Below are 18,901 nucleotides of genomic sequence, written 5' to 3'. Positions count from 1 at the left end.
AAGGCTCTTGGGGAGGGGAATCGATGAGACTTTGTAGGGCAAGGAACGCAGGCCTCTTTACAGAGCTCCATGTGTTGATGGGATTTTTCCTTTTCATCTTCAGTCTCCGTTTGGCTTTGGGGATTTTGAACACGGGAGCAAGATCAATGTTATTGAAATGGCAATCTGTGTTTGGTTCTGCTGTCTCTGCCTTTTTTGTCCTCATTTTTGCCAGTTTTAAAATATTCAATGTTTTTTCCGGTTCAGAGAGAGACTTTGCACGGGCTGCAGCAGATGGCCTGCCCACGATGTACCTCTCCAGGGAAGAGGCGTCCCTGGCATTGTGCTCCTCTGTGAGTGGGGGCTCTGGGTAGAAGGAGTTGGCCACCAGGTGCCAGGGCCTCTGGGCCACATGAAGCTCCTCCTGCTCCCTGGCTCCTGCGCTCCCCAGCCGGCCTTGCCCGGTGCCCTCCACAAGGGGGCGCGCGTTCTCTCTCCTCCTGATTGTCTCCTGCTGCATCAGCATGGCAGCTTTTTGTGTTTTTTTAATGTCATCCATTTTTTGTTGAATTTTGTAGTTTATCAAATTTTTCAGAAAGTGGATCTTTCTCATTTTACGTTCAGTAGATTTTAAAGACAAGTCTTTTGCTTTGGTTTTCAACTGATCCACAGATCTATCTTCTTGTGGACTGGAAAAGAACAATTTAATGTAGGGTAGTAACACCGACTCTATGTCTTCTACACTGCTGCCTGAGAAATAAGGCAATACGTAATTTAGTGAACTGATAACATCTTTTTCATTTAAGTCTAGTCGCTCACTTGTAGAGTCTAGAATGCCAAACTTATGTTTCTTTGAACTCTCTGTTTCAATAATTAATTTCGTGCTAGTGTTCCTCTTCCGGGCCTGCAGTATCTTCAGGAATTCCGCTTTGGGATTCCCCGTCGTTGGTTCTGGTACTGTCAGAAAGGAAGAGAATGCTTTCGTTACCAGGAAACTGAGTGTCAGTGTACAGATATACATCCCCAGCAGTTTAGGCTCGGAATCACCAAGATTTGGTTACCACATAGGAAGAAAAATTAACCCAAGCTTAAGTCTATGAAATGGCAGCAACAGAAAGGAAGAAAAAAGTGATTTTTAAAAAGAGTGTAATCAGAAGAGTCCTGAGTATGAAAAAGCAGTCACTGTTTAGGGTTGTTCCTTGTCTCCCCAGTGGCCAACTGCCCAGCACCCAGTAAAAGCCCATGGCCGGGAGACAGTCTCCATGCAGCTGGCCCCTGTGGAAGTGCCTGCCTCACAGACACATCCTGCACCGTCCTGCCTCAGACACCCAGGGGGCACAAGGCTTCCTCTCTCCCCCTCTCCAGCGACCTTGCCTTCTTGCTGCTGTCAACAGGTGACCATGGCCAGACACATTCACATGAGGGGAGTGAAGGCACAGATGCTAAAACAGGGGCCTACTCCTCCTCTGGATGTGTCCTTTTCCACCAAGGCAACAGTTACTTGGTCTCTGCTCAATGTTTCCTAGCCCTTATCACGGAAGGTTCCTCATACAGAAAACCACCGCATCAACCCTTGGTCTTTAAATATGGCCAGGGGTCTGGGATGTAGGTGGAGTGGTCTGTGGGTTGCTAGGTGGTACGTATGCACAGATTGTTCTGTGAGCTCTCTGGGATGGTAGCAGTGTCTGGGTAAATGTTGCTCAATGCCCTAAAATGTAAAAGGGAAAGAGGCTGGAGCCCTGGTGTGGTAGCCTAGTGGCTAAAGTCCTCACCCGGTATGCACCAGGATCCCATATGGGCACCAGCTTGTATCCCAGGTGTTCCACTTCTCATTGAGCTCCCTGATTGTTGCCTGGGAATGTAATCAAGGATAGCCCAAACCCTTGGGACCCTGTACCCAGGTGGGAGACTAGAAACTCATGGCTCCTGGCTTCAGATCAACTCAGTTCTGGCCATGGCTTCCACTTGGGGAGTGATCCAGTGGATAGAAGTTTTTCTCTCTGTCTCCCTTTCTCATTGTAAATTTGAGTTTCCAATAAAAATAAATAAGTCTTTAAAAAAAGGGGGGGGGAAGAAGCTGCTTTTGCAAATGCCAGTTTTTGCTTTTATTTCTAGTATTTCCAGCTTGACTTGCGGAAGCCTTCAAACTTCCAAGTGCAGGAAGGTCAAGTGTGCTGTTGTGTGGCTGGGCTTCTCTCCCAGGCCCTGCTGTGAGAGTGAGAGGAGGAGGTGAGCGTCATGACAAAGAAGGAACATGAGTGCGTGGAGAGTCAACGGTGGACAGAAGACCGGGTGTCTGGCTTCATCCCTTCATGCCTCCATCTTGTTTCTCCTCTCTGTGAGTCCATTAAATTGTTTGTTCTGCCCCCTCTTGGAGAGAAGGGGTTAATAGGTGGAAAAGTGTGCTCGACAACAAACAGCACTGTTTGGCATTCACTAGTATGCTGAAGTCCTGGATCCTGACAGAGATGTGTATCCAAGCTCTAGGGAGAATAGAGCAGTCTTGTCTGGAATCCCAACATTAGTGGGACTTCAAGTTAGTTGGTGGAGTTTAGTTACTTACTTAGTGGGACTCCAGATATCCGGAAAACCACAGCAAAGTCCCTGGGTGACTGCCCAATGAGAAGCCTGAGCCTCGGAGCAGGTTCAGAGCTGGGCTGTCTACTGGTGGATGGCATTCCACTCCATCAGAGGAGCCAGGCAGCCACGCCTGTCTTGGAACCACCAACTCCCAGGCTCAGAATAAAGCAGTGTCACTTATACTCTTCTCCACAATTGCAAAAACAAGCCAACAACAATGTTCTACACCTGTTCTCTAGGGCAGAGGCACTGGAGGCCTACTGTGTATAAAAGCAGGCTACACACTGTGGTGCAGTGCACAAATGAGTGCTCATGGAAGCAAAGCACCAAGCTGAGAGCACAGTGCACCATGTGGCCCTCAGCGTTAATTCCTTCCCTTCCATTTCTTTCCTGTGATTCTTTATGCACAAGGAACAGTTAGAGCATCAAATTTCCTATCAGTCACTGGGAGCCTGATGTTCATTGAGAGAGTAGTTCAGAAATTGAGAGTTTTACTCTGAAGGAATGAACTAAAATAATTACATAATAGCTTTAAGCGTTTATCCCTAATTTACAAATAAGAAATTAAAATCACCAGGCATTTGAGACTCACCACAAGATTGAGTGTTTGTCAGACACTCACTGCAACAGTGCAGCTTGACTGTCTTGCAGACAGCCTCAATATCCTTTTTAAATTGGCAGAGGCAGCAGGCCATGGAGTTCGGTAAGATCCTGTTAAAAGGAAACACAGAAAATTCAGCTAATAATTAAAGGATTATCTGAGTAGGTCAAGAGGCAGGCCAAGGCTGTGAAAAAGGTAATCTTGAGATGTGGCATCAGGCTATGTGGCTGGGAACCTGATGACCAAGTGCTGCTCTTAAATGTTGCAAATATGGGAAGGATGCAGAGGTGCCCAACAGAAAGGTAAGCAAGGCAGGGGGTGTGGTATGCTCGGGATAAAGGTGACAGGGGCTGGAAGCGAGTGCCACTGGTCAGTACTGTCACTCAGGAGTATCTCCTCCCAGCTCACAAGTCTCACTCTGGGATAATGTCAGACTTGTGAGAAGGAGTCAGAGCCCCCAGCCTTGGGAGTGCCTTTCTCATCTGCTGTTCGAAGGATCTAATATTAGAAATTACTCTAGCTGCAGAAAAGACTGACTCTAGCAATTGCTGAAGAAAGATACAGAGTAAAAGGATCTCTCAGTCAATGTTGGGGTTTACAAAAAGTTTGCCAGGGGTAGGCATTTAGCCCAATGGTGAATATGTTGCTTAGCAACCCACATTCCATGCACCTGGGTTTGAATCCTGTCTCCCCTTCCTCCAGTGAACACCCTGGGAGGTGTCAGGTAAAGCTTAATAAATACTCAGAAGTAGAATAGCTGGAACATATGGTAGGTCTTAAAGTTTTTATGAATACTCTGAAACTAATTTGATTAAAAGCTTTTCTTGAGACATATTTTTAAAAATTATTTGAAAGGTGGAGAGAAAAACAGAAACGTTCCATCAGCTGGTTCACTCCAAATATCTACCACAGTCAGGGCTGGCCAGGCTGACGTTGGGAGCCCAGAACCCAACTTGGGTCTCCCCCCCATAGGAGGCAAGAACCCAATAAATTGGGCCATCAGCTACTGCCTCCCAGGGTGCACATTAGCAGGAAGCCAGAGTTGGAAATGAATCCGGCACTTGAATTCAATCACTTTGATGTGAGTATGAGTGTCCCAGGTGGTGGCTTACTGCTGCTCTTGTAACAGCTTCATTCGGGATAGCCAAAAATGGAAAGAACCCAAGTGTCTGGCCACAGATGAGTGGATAAATGATACTGAGTTCACATAATGAGATGTTGTTCCACTAGAAAAAGAAATGAGCTATTTCAACAGACAACAGTCGTGTCTTAATCGTATTACATAAATAAAGATGATTAGAAAGAGTGCATAGCATATAATTCCATTCATATAAAATTCTAGAAAATGCATATGATAGTAACAGAAAGATGCTGAGACTTACACAGGCACCGGGGAGAGCAAGAGTGATGGAACAGAGGGTTCCAAAGAGATATAAGGACCTGTTGATGTGGTAGACATTTGGAGTTGGGTGATGACTTCATTGTATATACATATGTCTATACCTTATTTATGGTCTCAATTATGCTTTCATCTCTGGCATTATTGTGAAACTGTCTGAAGGAAGAAGGAAGGGAAGGCGGGAAGAAGAGAATAAGGAAGGGAAGAAGACAGGCTACTCCAAATCTATGTGACAGGTATATGGGCAACCATTATATTCTGTCTAGTAAGTTTGAATTTGTAAAAATATTTACTTGAGGGTGCCGCTGAGTGTGTGGAGAGATAGGGACAGAATTAAGCAGAAGAGAGAGCAGGAAGTGCAGAATTGCAGGAAAAGATGTCCGAAGCTCCCTGGAGTCGGCGAAACTGAGGCAACTTTCACACAGGCAAGAGAGAACCGGGAAGAACTCTCAGGATGGCAACCTGCCGCTTGAGCTTGTGGAGACGGATACCAGGATACCATCCGGGACAGGCAAGGACTCAGTCAAAACCTGGTGAGTCATGAATCGATGCAGGGAAGACACCAGCAGGAGCCTTAGCCTGCCCATAAGAGACAGAGGGAGTCAGAAGGACTCTCAGATCAGGACACTGGTGGGATTTAAAAAAATGGCCCAATGAGGAAGCTATAGGCACAGATATGAGCAGCCTCTCCCAGAGGAGGGAACGGCATTGGAGAAAGGATAGTTGGGAAGTGAAAGGTGCAGTTTAGAGACACAGTCGGCAAGACCTGAGACCACCCCCACCCAAGGTTTCTCAGACTTGGGCCACCCAGAGGGATGCCAGAATCCCCCAACACAGAGATGTGGGAGCCCCAGGGTCAGAGGTTTCTCTCAGTGACCCAGCAGCGTAAGAGCAGACTCCAAAAGTGCATGAGGGTAGGTCAGTGCCAATACCCAGCAGACCGCAGGAGAACCCAGCGGTGCAGGTACAAATTCCAGGGCAAACCAAAGCCACATAACCCCGAGCCGGCGCTTGCCCATTGGAGATGAGGCGTGGTGCACCCCAGAGTGCGGAGATCCCAGCCACTGATTGCACACTGTGTAGCAGAGGCTGGGTCATTTCCACTCTCGGCAACTGCACAGCGGGCAGAGGCTGTGAAGGCGCCGGGCAGCAGGGGCTTGCACACAGAACTGGAATTTGCAGGCTTTCCGTTGCAAAGCTCCACACCCTGCCTGAAACTGGGAAACGCAAATGATGAGGAGAGTGAAAGCACTGGTCGCCCACAAGGTGGCAGCAGCTGACAAACATCCTAGTTACCTGGCTGGCTGAGAGGCCTCACAACCCACAGAGCAGCTGACAGATTCAGTGCTCCCAGAAGCCCCCAAAGCACACCAGAGCTAAAATCTCAAATCGACAAGAAAGCACAAAACAATGGGAAGAAGTACCAGAAAAACTATTCAGATGAAAGAGCCAGTACTCCCCCCAAAAATGACCAAAAAATAACCTGTCTCAGAGTTGCAAGAAAAAGACATTGAGGAACTACCGGAAAAGGAATATTAAAAAATGAACATGAAACTCTTCATAGACAATGAGAAGTATGGGGAAGAGCTCAAAGAGTTCTCACAGAAATTAAACGGGTCCAAAATGAAATTTCAGAACTGAAAAATATGGCAGCAAGCTTGACAACAGATTCAGTGCTGCAGAGGAAAGAATTTCAGAATAGAAGGTAACCAAAATGAGAATACACAACAGAGAAGAAAATGAAACACCTGGGAATAAACTTAACAAAGGATGTGGAAGATCTCCATGAGGAAAGCTACAAAACGTTAAGAGAAGAAATAGAAGACTTCAAAAAAGTGGAGCTAAATACCATGTTCCTGGATGGGCAAAGTCAACATCATCAAAATGTCCACATTCCCAAAAGCAAAATATGCATTCAATGTGATTCCAATCAAAATACCAATAACATTCTTCACAGAGCTGGAAAAGATGACACAAAGGTTCATTTGGAAACACAAAAAAACACGAATAGCCAGAACCATCCTGAAGAATAAGAGCCTAGCGGGAGGGATCACAATCCCAGATCTTTGGACATATTATAGGGTGGTAGTTATCACAACAGCCTGGTACTGGTACAGAAACAGAGTGGTAGTTCAATGGAGCAGAATAGAAAATCCAGAAGGGAAGCCACACATGCACAATTATCTAATCTTCAGCAAGAAAACAGGAAACAATCTGGGAAAAAGGAAGGTCTCTTCAATAGATGCTGTTGGGATAACTGGTAATAGTCTGCAAGACCCACACCTTTCACCACACACAAAGATCAAACCTAAATAGATAAAATCTAAATCTACACCCAGAAACCATCAAACGTTTGGAAGAAAAAGTTGGAAATACTCTACAAGATATAGGTGTATGTACTGACTTCCTGGAAAAATCATCAAAAGCAAAGGAAGCCAAGACCAAAATAAACGAATGGGACCTTCATTAAGCTAAGAAGCTTCTGCACAGCAAAAGAAACAGTCAGCAAAGTAAAAAGGCAATCAACAGAATGGGAGAAGATCTCTGCACACTACATGGGAGACAAAGGGAGAACTCCAGAACAATAATACAAACCAACCAGTCAAGAAATGGGCAGGGGTAAATGGGCAGACCTTTACAAAGGAACAAATTCAAATGGCTAACAGACACATGAAGAAATGCTCAAGCTCTCTGGCAATAGGGGAAATTCCAATTAAAAACAACACTGAGGTTCCACTTAACACCAGAAAGAATTGCCCACGTGCAGAAAACTACCAACACCACCTGCTGGCAAGGTTGCGGAGAAAAAGGAACCCTACTTCCACTGCTGGTGGGAATGCAGGCTGGTGCAGCCACTGTGGAGGTCAGTATGGAGAACATTTAGGCAATTAAAAATCCACCTACCATATGACCCAGCAATACCACTACTACTAGGAATATATCCAAAAGACTTGTTACATGAGAAAGCAACACACACGCCAATGTTCACTGCAGCACAATCTACTATTGCAAGAACATGGAAACAACCTAAATGCCCACCAACAGTGGACTGGATAAAAAAACTGTGGTTCATCTACACTATGCAATACTACTTGGGTGTTAAAAAATGAAATACAATATTTTGTGGACAAATGGGCCAAACTAGAGACCATTATGCTAAGGGAAATGAGTCAATCCCAAAAGGTCAGGTATCATATATTTGCTCTAATATAGTATGATGTCAAATCTAGGGATATTATATGTGAATCTTACTCTATGTCACTTCATACTTACCTGTACTTTGAGTAATAAGATCTTCACTCACTCTTAGACAAAAGGTGGAGAAGCGATTGTGTAATAAGATCTTGTGATGTAATCCATTAATCAAACATCCATAAGAGACTGATTATTTATAATTTAAAAAATACAGTGGTAAAAATATTTACTTGACAAGTAGAGTGTTAGAGACAGACACACACATACCACAAGAGAGAGAGGAAGAGAGTTAATCTTCCATCCTCCGATGGGGCTGGGCCAGGCTGAAGCCAGGAGCCAGGAGCTCCATCTGAGTCTCCTACCCCCGGCACTTTGGTCTTCTTCTGTTGCCTTCCCAATCACATTAGTAGAAAACTGGGTTAGAAGCAGAGAAGCCAGGATTTAAACCAGCACTCCTAAGCTGCTGTGCCACAACCCTGGGCCCCACGTAGGTATGAATTTTCTCACAACAAAATCTTGCAGTGAAAGATAGCCAAGCTGATTGTCTTATGAGTTAAGGCTTCCTGCAGACAGTTTCAGGGAGAGAACAGCCGTCTCTAACTGCTGTGCCACACTGCCCACTCACTATAAAATAAATTGAAATGGAAACACACAGATTGCAACCAGAAGAGGAGCAATCACAACTCCCATAACCTGCTGGTGACAATGCAAATAGCACTGTCACTTTAGGAAACAGTTGAACAGTTTCTTAAGGAGGAAAAAATGCAGTTAGTAGTTGCTGCAGCGACCCTAGCCTTGTGTTTATCACCTAGGAAGGGAAAACATGTTTACACAAAGGTCTGCCTAGGAGTGCTTTTAGCAGCTTTATTCATTATTGCAAAAATTGAGAAAGTCCAGATATGCAAACTGATGAGTGACTGAAACAAACTGGCCTATTCACACAACTGGGATATTGCTCAGCAACAGCACTGCTGCTGGAGCCAATGGCAGGGCAATAGCGTAATCTCGCAAAGATTGTGCTCAGTTAAACAAGCCCAACACTAAAGCCTACTACATACACTGCATGACTTAAAAGACACTGACAAGGGCCTATCACAACGGCTCAATTGCCTAATTCACCTCCTCCAAGCACCAGTTGCTCTATGGGTGCCATTTCATGTCATGGCTGCTCCACTTCCCATCCATCTCCTTGTTTACAGCCTGGGAAGACAGCAGAGGATGGCACAAAGTCTTGGGATCCTGCACCCACAGGGGAGACTCAGAAGAAGCTCCTGGCTCTTGTCTTCAGATTGGCTCAGTTCTGATCATTGCAGCCACTTCAGGAGTGAACCATTAAATAGATTTTTGTCTCTCCCTCTCTGTATATCTGCTATTAAATAAAAATAAATCTTTCTAACATTAAAAAAAAAACAACTCAGCAATGTTGAAAAGGCAAAAGCAACAGGTGTCTGGGTTGGAAAGGGTTGACTGCAAAGGGTCCAGAGGGCCCATTTTGGCATGTCAGAAGCAATCTAGGAATTTAGTGGTGGTTTTATAACGATACAATGATGAAATTTATCACACTGCATACTTAAGTTTTATTATGTGCAAATTATTCCTGAATAACTCTGATGCAAGAAAGCAATTAAATCTTCAAAATGACAAAAACATAAGCCTAAGAGAACAACTTACAGTTTTTCCAGTTCGAGAGACTTCATGAGGATGTTCTCAACTGTGCTGATTGACACCAGTGTTCTTCCGAGGTCTCTGAGGGAGAAAGCCCAAACAGTCATGATGTGACCCCCCAAGAAAAAGTTCTGTCCTTAAAAAGATGATTTCAAGGAACAAAATCTAATAAAATTGAAATGAAACAAAAAACTAGGATATTTTAAAAAGTAAAAAGAGTTAAGAGCATGCAGTTGCATTAACTTTTGGCTACTCTATAAAACAAGACAGCTTAAGAGTCTGTCAGGGCAGATCCTTCCAGGAAGTTCTCATGGAAGAAATTTAAGTTACTCTGCACTGTCAAGTCAGTGACCTTGGCACTGAGGGACAGAACCTGTACCGTTTGGTTTGTTGCCATTATCTTCCTTTTCATTTGCCTATTTCACTCCTTGGTTACTTGATATCTTTTCATCTGCTTTGTATATCTACATGTATCTGAATATGCTCAACAACACTGTCTGCTGGGGCTGTTTTACACATTGTACATCTTTTCTTAATCCAGGAGCCCAGTTCAACTTAAAATTGCAACTTTTTAGCCTCAATGCAAAATACTTAAATTTTGATCAAAGTAAAAACAAGGAGTATAAATCACCCCATGATTCATGCGGTTTATTTTTCATACTTACAGATATTTTAATGCTGGCAAATTAAAAAGATAGGGATCTTCGACAGTTGTCAATGGATTCTGATCAAGATTTCTGAAAAATGCAATGGGATAAAAATTATACACCTCTTCTCTATGTATAAACATGTGCAAAAGTTTATATACATATACATATATATGACAGAGAATTTATAAATTAACAAAAATAATTTAATGGGCCTTCCCAGTAGCCTGGTAACTGAAGTCCTTGGCTTGATCATGCTGGGATCCCATACGGACACTGGTTCTAATCCTGGCAGCCCTGCTTCCCATCCGGCTCCATGCTCGTGGCCTGAGAGGGCAGTGAAGGATGGCCCAAGGCTTGGGACCCTGCACCACATGAATGGAGGGAGGGAGGAGGCCATACAGCCAGGATCTGCAACAAGTATTGGTCCACTCACTCCCAGCACATCTTAAACCCCTCCCTCGAATGCAAATGGAACTGTGAAATCATGAACCACAGGACAGGTGGCTATCTTGTCCAAGGTCAGGCTTGGAAGAAAATCTCTATCTCAAATCTCAATTCCCCTGGCCGTGGACCATCACAGAATTGTTAAGCAGGGAGGGAATAAAACTGCAACATTTCATTCAAGTGTGCCCTGGATGTACACAAAATCAGGCTAGAGCAATGCTTTCCTATTACTTTTCACATCATAGCTTAAAATAAACACCACCTTTGCTACTTCAAAAGTTCCCTTGCCCACAGATGGTTTATAACTTCACTTGTCAAAACACACCATGAGCTGGGTGACTGTGTTGAATTTTCAGTTGTTCTTTCTGCTTTATCATTTAGAAGAAAGTGACCCTGAGAAAGCACCAGCACCTCGGCTCCCCAGACTGAGCAGCAATCCCAGTTAAATTCGGGGTGGAATCTCAAGGAGCTTTTGGGAATCCGAGCAGCACTGTGGGGACTCTGGCAGCAGTGCTAACTGGAGTAGTACTTGCTTGCTATGCTCTCTTGCCCAAGGCCAAGATCAGCACTAGGAAAAGCAGAGCATGTCAGCTGTCACACAAAGTCCTGAGCCTCAATGCACCTTGGTGTCCTCATTGGAAAAAAAAAAAAAAAGAGTGGAACTTAAGCCGTACTTTGCAGAATTTGTTCATGACTTACACTCAGCTAAGGATAACTATATAGATTTTACATATACACAGCTCTTTAATATGTGTTTATCTTGTATTTCACTTACATCACATGCAAAAAATGCATTCCATGCCATGCCTGAAATGTGCCAAAACTCACTTCTGTGAGTAAATTGCAACCAAGATTTCTGTGAAAAGACACAAATTAAGAAGAAAGTTACTCTTTTAGAACATTCATCTTTCAGCAGTGATCCTAATTTGTACAGGTGAAACATCGCCTCCACACACTCAAGACTTCCCAGTTGGAAGACTCTGGCTTCTGACTTAACACTTTCACATTTACACAGGCGGTGCATTAGGTACACCAAACCACACACGACAAATACTTGTGCTCAGTGATTTTCATTTCCTCTCTCTGGAACAAGGTTTCACAACTTGAGCACTTTAGAGTTTTGAGCTGGGTAATTCTTCTTTGTGGAGGTCTGTCCTGTACATGGCAGTTGTTCTAGAACAATTCATGGCAGGTGATTTCGCAGCACCCTGACATTGGCCCAAAATATCTCTGGAGATTAGAAAGATTTGCTACATAATTCTAGCTAACTTTCTACAAGTAAGAATTATAATGATATTACGAAATATGATTGACTACCAAGGGGGGTTACAATTAAGACTTACTGTAATTCCAAAGATGACATTATAACTTACATAGCTGTCAAAAAGAGGAGTGATTCAAACATATTCCTTTCAATAAATTGTAGTTTATTACAGGATAAATCCCTAGGAAAAGAAAAAAGAAAATGTCTATTAGATCTCTAGTGAGTAGGAATGAACAGAATTTGTATTTCTTAATGTTGAATATGCAGTTTTTGTCTAAACTACACCTTTGGGCATCTGTTTGAACATTCCAGAGCTCCTAATCAAACTTATAACCTCTCCTAACAGTCTCACCTTCTGGGTCTTTATAAATAAAATATACAGCATGGCTATAGCTCTTGATAAGACTCTGAAGGGAAAATTTCCTGGCAGCAAGAGATATGATCAGATGACCTTTAGTAGTCTCATCAAATTCAAGACAATGAGATCAAAGTTTGTACCTCTATCTGTAATTTCTAATATTCAGACGAATATTCTACTTTTATACCTGCCTGGTGTGGTTCTCTTTTTGGAACTAGTTCAGTTCCAGAATAAACCAGAGAACCTTTCAAATCATTTGAAGGGAAGCTACTCCTCAGATGAACTCATCATTTTGAATTAATTCAGAATTATATTATCCTTAGTAGGAATTCTTTTCTGATTTCACGTCGTCTTGACATTGCGTAAAAGCAGATTTGTTTCAGCTGCGCAGTGGCAGCAGAACAGAAAACAGCATGAACTGGATTCTTGTTGGAAAACACTCACTTGTGACCATAGTAACATGGATCCCAGCTTGCCTCACTTTTCACCCGCATGGCTGCCAACTGCCCGCTGTGGCTGTCTCCATCTCTAGTCTCTCTTCTGGAACTCTCCAGAAGTGGTTCTCAAACACTGGCTTCACTTAGGCACTGAAGATGCAAATTCTCGGCCCGGATCTAGAACTCAATCAGGAACTCGGCAGGGCTGGGGTGGTAGAGACAGAACCTAGTTCTGCAAGCCCCTGGATGACGTTGATGCAGGCTCGGTTTTGCTTCAGACCGCTGCCAGGATCACATGGCTCTCCTGGCTGGTGACTTTTGCATGACAGTCAAAGCCCTGGAGGCTGTGGCCCCACACTCCTTACGGCTTTCCTCCATGGACTCCACAGGTACTCATGGCGTTCCTCAGACACTCTCCTGTGTTTTGCCCTTCTCTCACTTTCCTTCTGTGGTCTGAGGGTATCGCCCCACACTGTCCTCCCAATGATGCCCAGTGGCTCTACACAGTGTCCTTCCAATGATGCCCTGTTTAACCAATATCACTCTCACTACAGCCCCCTGATCCAACTTGGAGTCTCTTTTCCCTGTTCTGTTCTCCAGAAGCAATTTGCACATCATGTCTGTGCCCTTTTCTTTTTCACATTGTTACCCTTGCCTCTCCCCTTCCTTCAAAGCATAAACACCTTGAAAGCATGGACTTGGCCTTGCTCATGCGCACTGCTTACCATGTTTCCACCTGGCTCATGGAAACAAAGCAAACTCAGATACTTAAGAAATAAAGGAATAGCTAAGGAGTGAGTGAACGGAAGGAGGAACAAGTTACTAGTTTTTTTTTCTTTTAATTTTTTTTTTTTCTAAATCACTAGTGTTTAAGGAATGTGGTTGCATTACTCCACTGACCCTCTGCAGTGTGTTGTCATCGACCTGTTTGTTGGATCATGTTTGATTTCTGTGCGTGTTTCCCCTGCAAGCGATCTTGCAGCTCCTAGGAGGGTAGGAAGCCTGCCTTACACATTTTAGAGCCTCAAACTAGACTAAGTGCTTAGCATTCTCTTTCAGTTATGAAAAATGATGGCATTTTAAAAAGGGATGACAATATAGATGCCGACAGAGAATAACTAGCTTGCAAAGGACTTCCCACTAAAAGCAAGGAAGGGCCTGTTGTACTGGACAGTTATTATCTCTTCTGTTTTTCTCCAGATCAGGTCTATAAGGTTTGGGAGTCCAGAAGAAAAAGATGGAAGCAATTGTCCCCTTCAGGCCTAGAGAGCTTGGTCATTCAAAGGATTATTGTTAGTGTCAGATAAGGCTGTTTCTACCCACTGTCCTTCAGCTGTATAAATTGGAAAGAAGAATCTATTTCCTAAGAGTAGCAATAATCGGCCTAATAAAGATGCATGGCATTTGGAGCCCATTGTGGTATAGTAGGTAAAACAGCCCTGCCATGCCAACATCCTATATGGGCCCTGGTTTGAGTTCACTGCTCCACTTTCCATCTACATTCCTGCTATATGCCTGGAAAGGCAGTGGAAGATGGCCAAATCCTTGGCATTCCTCCCCCTGACCAACCCCTCCAAATACCCAGCTATTACGCTTGAAGAATTCAAAATGAATAGTATGGATTCAATGCATGAGACCCTATACATACTTACAGAATTGTTATTTTAATACTAGAAGAAACTTTAGAGATTATTGAAACACCTTATTCATTTGATAGAAAACAACTAAAATCTCAGAAATAAATGTGCTTAACTAACTTACAAGTGCTGCAGGAATAGCAAGCCTTCAAATGAATTCTTATGTAATTCAGTCAAATAATTTCCACTGAGAATCCTGGATCAAAATGAAGAATAACAACAATTTTTATTCAGGAATAACTCTGATGTGGAGGAACCCTCAGTAGGGTGCCACTTAAATGCAAGTTAGATCTTTCTCCCTTTCTCTGTAACTCTAATGAGTTTCAAGTAAAACAATTACATCTTAAAAAAAAAAAGCCCACATATCACACTAGTTTTCCTGTGTCTAAATGATGTGCAGAAAAACATAAGAGAAGGTCTGGAGCGATGTATATCACAGTCACAGCAGCTTACTTCAGGGATGGAATGTTACACTACAAGAAGATTTTTACTGTATCAGTTTTTAGTCTCTTAAGAACGTAATCATGGAGCCCAGCATGAAAGCTCAATGGCTAAATCCTCATCTTGCAAGAGCTGGGATCCAATGTGGGCACCAGTGCACGTCCCGGCTGCTCCACTTTCCATCCAACTCCCTACCTTAGGGCCTGGAAGAGCAGTAGAAGATGGCCTAAAGCCTTAGGACCCTGAACCCATAAGAGAGAGCCAGCAGAGGCTCTTGGCTCCTGGCTTCACCTCGGCTCAGTTCTGCCTGTGGAGGCCACTTGGAAAGTGAGCCAACAGATACAGAATCTTTCTGTCTCTCCTCTTTGTAAGAATAATTTGTCCAACAAAAGCAAAGAAATCTTAAATAAAAAATAATATAATCATGTATTACTTACAAGATGAAAAATAAACTTCAGTGGTCTCATTGCAAATACTGTGTTTTAGAACTGTAATAAGTAGAGGTTGATTTGTTAACATGAAGGGGTAAATACCTTTTCCAAGACATTCTGACCTCTAATACTGGACCAAAGAGTTTAAGATGCAGTTACTTTTTTTTTGTATCCATATTTAGAGAGATAATATACTCACAAAGTCTCAGCCCAGCGATATGCTTTCCACACATTTTGGTCAATGTAGGATATAGTATTTCCTTTGAAATTTCTGTAAAGAAGCACAGTTCATATCCTTGAATAGATAGGAACACAATGAACAGAACAAGGAAAACACTCGTAGCAACTTCATGGGGATATTGAATATGGATATTACTACCAGCTTTCTAGTTTCTAGAGCTTCACCTGATGGCAGGCACAATTAAGAAAGAAGAACATGGGGTCCTGGCACAAACGTTGAGGTGTCCCTTCAGATGCTTAACTTCCTCTTTGTGCAATCTCTTTGATAGATAATGCCAATCAGTTGCATTTGAGGGACATACTGCCTCCAAAATTCCCTGGGTGTCTAAACTGGTCCTTTTGCAAATCAGTAAGAAAATAATTCAGCTGAGAACAATGGATCAATTTATCTTCAGCAGCAAATAAGAATAAAGAAACTCCAACGTACAGTAATTCTAACACTTTGGCCAAGTACCTTCTACTGCAATTATTCTACCTACGTGAATGGACATGGACAATGCAAAATCAGATGGACTAATGTGTTGACATGAATGGGTCACTGGCCATAGCCATGGTGAGGGATGGAAAAATCAAATGACTGAGCCAGGAGCAAAACATCACCTCCCTCAGGGAAAAGTGCAAGGGAGAGAAACTGGAAGGAGGGACACATATCCTCATGGAGATGGGAGTGTCTTATGGATAGTGGAGTAGAGAGGATAGGATGATAAAGGGTGTGGGGGTGTAGATTCTGATATTTTTCTCTTTGTTCCATGATCCTTTGGCAAAGTAAGAATGTACCCATGAATCATCCACATTCCAAAGCAATCTTAAATACTGTAAGTTTCAAGTCTGGGTAACTTTGAGTCTTTACCTGTGCTTCTGTCTTCACTCCATCATCAACAGTGCTCCTGCATGGCTATGTACACGGTTGTACCTGCGTGTTCTGCCTGGTGGACATTCCCATTCAACTAGAAGGCTTTGCTCTATGTTCACCAACATAAAGTATTAAAACTGAACACACCTCCCTCAGATTGCCTCTCCTTTCTGATTGCTGTCTGCACCTGTGAGGCCACTCACTCTCACCAGCACCCAGGACAAAGCTTGCAGTCATATTTTTTCTTCTGTGCATACATCCACCCACCAGCCTTTGATCAGTTTCTAGGTCCATCTGGCCTTTTTCATCTCAGGGACTTTCTTTTCATTCCTATCATAGCTGGTGACTTGGTCTCATTCTCATTTTATTCCTTGATTTTACTAGAGGTCTTTTTTTTTAAATGTCCCTGAAGTAAGCTTTCCTCTCTAGATGACTCTCCATATAGTGTCTAAAATCATATTTCTGAAACAGGCATTTGGCCTAGTAACTAAAACACATCTCACGTCAGAGTGCCTGGGCTCCTACCCGGCTCCAGTTACTGACTTCAGCTTTCTGCCCCACACACCCAGAAGGTAGTGGAGCTGGCTCCAATAGCTGCCCTCCTGCCACCCTCATGGCAGACCTGGGTTGGGTTCTTAGCCCACTTTGACCAACCCAGTGCCTGCTGTTCAGGCATTTAGAGAATGAACTAGCAAATGGAAACTCTCTCTCTGAATCTGTCTCTCTGCCTTTTGAGTAAATGCACAGAAAAAAATTAAGACAAAAATCAATTTCTTTTAAAATTTTTAAAAATAATCTTTCTGTTGGGCCCGGCGCCGTGGTGCAGTGGTTAAGGTCCTCGCCTTGCACGCCCGGGATGCCATATAGGCGCCGGTTCTAATCCCGGCAGCCCCGCTTCCCATCCAGCTCCCTGCCTGTGGCCCGGGAAAGCAGTCGAGGACAGCCCAAAGCTTTGGGACCCTGCACCCGTGTGGGAGACCCGGAAGAGGCTCCTGGCTTTGGATCGGCATAGCATCGGCCTGTTGCGCTCACTTGGGGAGTGAGTCATCAGCTGGAAGATCTTCCTCTCTGTCTCTCCTCTCTGTATATCCGCCTTTCCAATAAAAAAATAATAATAATAAATCTTTAAAAAAAATAATCTTTCTGTTTTGATCACCTCTCTCTTGCTTGAAAACTTTCAGAGTTTCCTGCAGCTCATAGTATAACTCTGAAACCCCTGTAGCTGATATTCAAGGTTGTTCATTTAATATTTTTCATTGCTTTGTAAGTCAGTTCTTGGCAGACAAGCTGTCTACTAAGCCTTGCTGATTCCAATAGTCAAGGGTAACAGGTCAGGCTGTCAGGATGCTGGCATCCCATACATATGTGGGTACCGGTTTGATGACCAGCTTCTCCACTTCCTATCCAGCTCTCCACTAATGTGCCTGGGAATACAGTGGAAAATGGCTCAAGTGCTTGGGCCCCTGAACCCACACAGGAGACCCAGAAGCAGCTCTTGCTCCTTACCTTTGGCCTGGCCCAGCCCCAGCCATTGTGGCAATATGAGGAGTAAAGCAGCAGAAGTAAGATCACTTTTTCTAGATCTCTCTTCTTGCTGTAATTCTGCCTTTCCAGTAAATCTAATAGTTTTTTTTTAAGAGAAGGAAAAGTGACAAGAAAAATGTCACAATAGGAAGTCAGGAAATACAGGTTGAGTCAGGAGGAAGGCCCAGCAAGGTACTGAGCAAAAGGCTACCATGACAGACAAGATCTAGAGAACTCTGAGGAAGGGTAGTTCTTACAAGATGGTGAAGGTGTCATTGTGGGCACTGAAGGATCCTGGCACAGGCACTTGGTGGAGCTTCTGCCACGGGCTGAGATTGGTACATGACAGCATTCCGTTTTTGCAGGTACAGAGCTCACAGATGTCCGTGCTGTTGGGGGTGCTTTCTTTTGACTCAATGAAAGTAGTTAGCTGGGTAGCATACTCAGCAGCCTTGACTTCAGGATACAAAGTTGGAAACTGCCCTGCAGGTGGAGCTGTAGTCTTCAGGATTTTAGAAGGGCCAACCTCTGGAGCAGGGACTGGAGCTTTGATAGGCTCCAACTCTGAAGGCAGACCAGTGACTCGGGAATCTGAAGGCTGACCCGTGACTCGGGAATCTGAAGGTTGACCCGTGACTCGGGAATCTGAAGGTTGACCCGTGACTCGGGAATCTGAAGGCTGACCCGTGACTCGGGAATCTGAAGGTTGACCCGTGACTCGGGAATCTGAAGGCTGACCCGTGACTCGGGAATCTGAAGGCTGACCCGTGACTCGGGAATCTGAAGGTTGACCCGTGACTCGGGTTGATGTTGCTACAGTTACTATATCACTAGTTGGCTCTGGTGGCCGAGTTAGAGTAACCGAAATAGTTGTAGGCTTGACCTCTGTAGATAAATTGAGAGGATTGCCTGTGACTTGCTGAGTCTGGCTCTGGTCTGTATATGTAGGTGGCACCTCAGAATGCCTTGGAGGTGCTGCTGATGTAGTCTCCAGGGCTGTAGACTGTTCAGCCAACGTGGTGGGTTCTGGGATTTTGAAAATTTCTGTCTTCACAGCTTCAACTGTGACACTGACTGGCACTATATGCTGAATTGGAGCTACAACCTCCAATGGAGGCTCTGGAGGCTGAGCTGAGGTCTTCTGCAGGGCTGGAGATGATTCAACTTCCGCAATTCTGGATTGAAAAGCCAGCTGAATATCAA

The 18,901-nt window shown here is 43.9% G+C and overlaps 1 protein-coding gene across 2 annotated transcripts in view; it reads right to left on the bottom strand.

Annotated features, from left to right (window-relative positions):
- Positions 1 to 11,804, bottom strand: part of KANSL1 (KAT8 regulatory NSL complex subunit 1) — a 199,526-nt gene extending 187,722 nt beyond the window's left edge. The window contains exons 1-5 of one of the 2 annotated variants that reach the window (XM_040989225.1): positions 11,289 to 11,803; positions 10,085 to 10,156; positions 9,426 to 9,500; positions 3,152 to 3,270; positions 799 to 936 (exon numbers count right to left, since the gene is read on the bottom strand). In XM_040989225.1, the coding sequence (XP_040845159.1) occupies positions 799 to 936; positions 3,152 to 3,270; positions 9,426 to 9,500; positions 10,085 to 10,156; positions 11,289 to 11,308 (424 nt within the window). In that variant the 5' untranslated portion in view covers positions 11,309 to 11,803. Of the gene's footprint in view, positions 1 to 798; positions 937 to 3,151; positions 3,271 to 9,425; positions 9,501 to 10,084; positions 10,157 to 11,288 lie in introns of both variants that reach the window. The other variant, XM_040989227.1, reaches the window with a different exon arrangement.
- Between the last annotated feature and the right edge of the window lie 7,097 nt (positions 11,805 to 18,901).

Source organism: Ochotona curzoniae, unplaced genomic scaffold (genome assembly GCF_017591425.1).
Source record: "Ochotona curzoniae isolate NIBS_2020 unplaced genomic scaffold, NIBS_Ocur_1.0 contig_520, whole genome shotgun sequence".
In the NCBI taxonomy this organism is placed as follows: Eukaryota; Metazoa; Chordata; class Mammalia; order Lagomorpha; family Ochotonidae; genus Ochotona; species Ochotona curzoniae.
The sequence above is the reverse complement of the archived record's forward strand: the minus strand, read 5'-3'. Positions and strand labels throughout refer to the sequence as shown.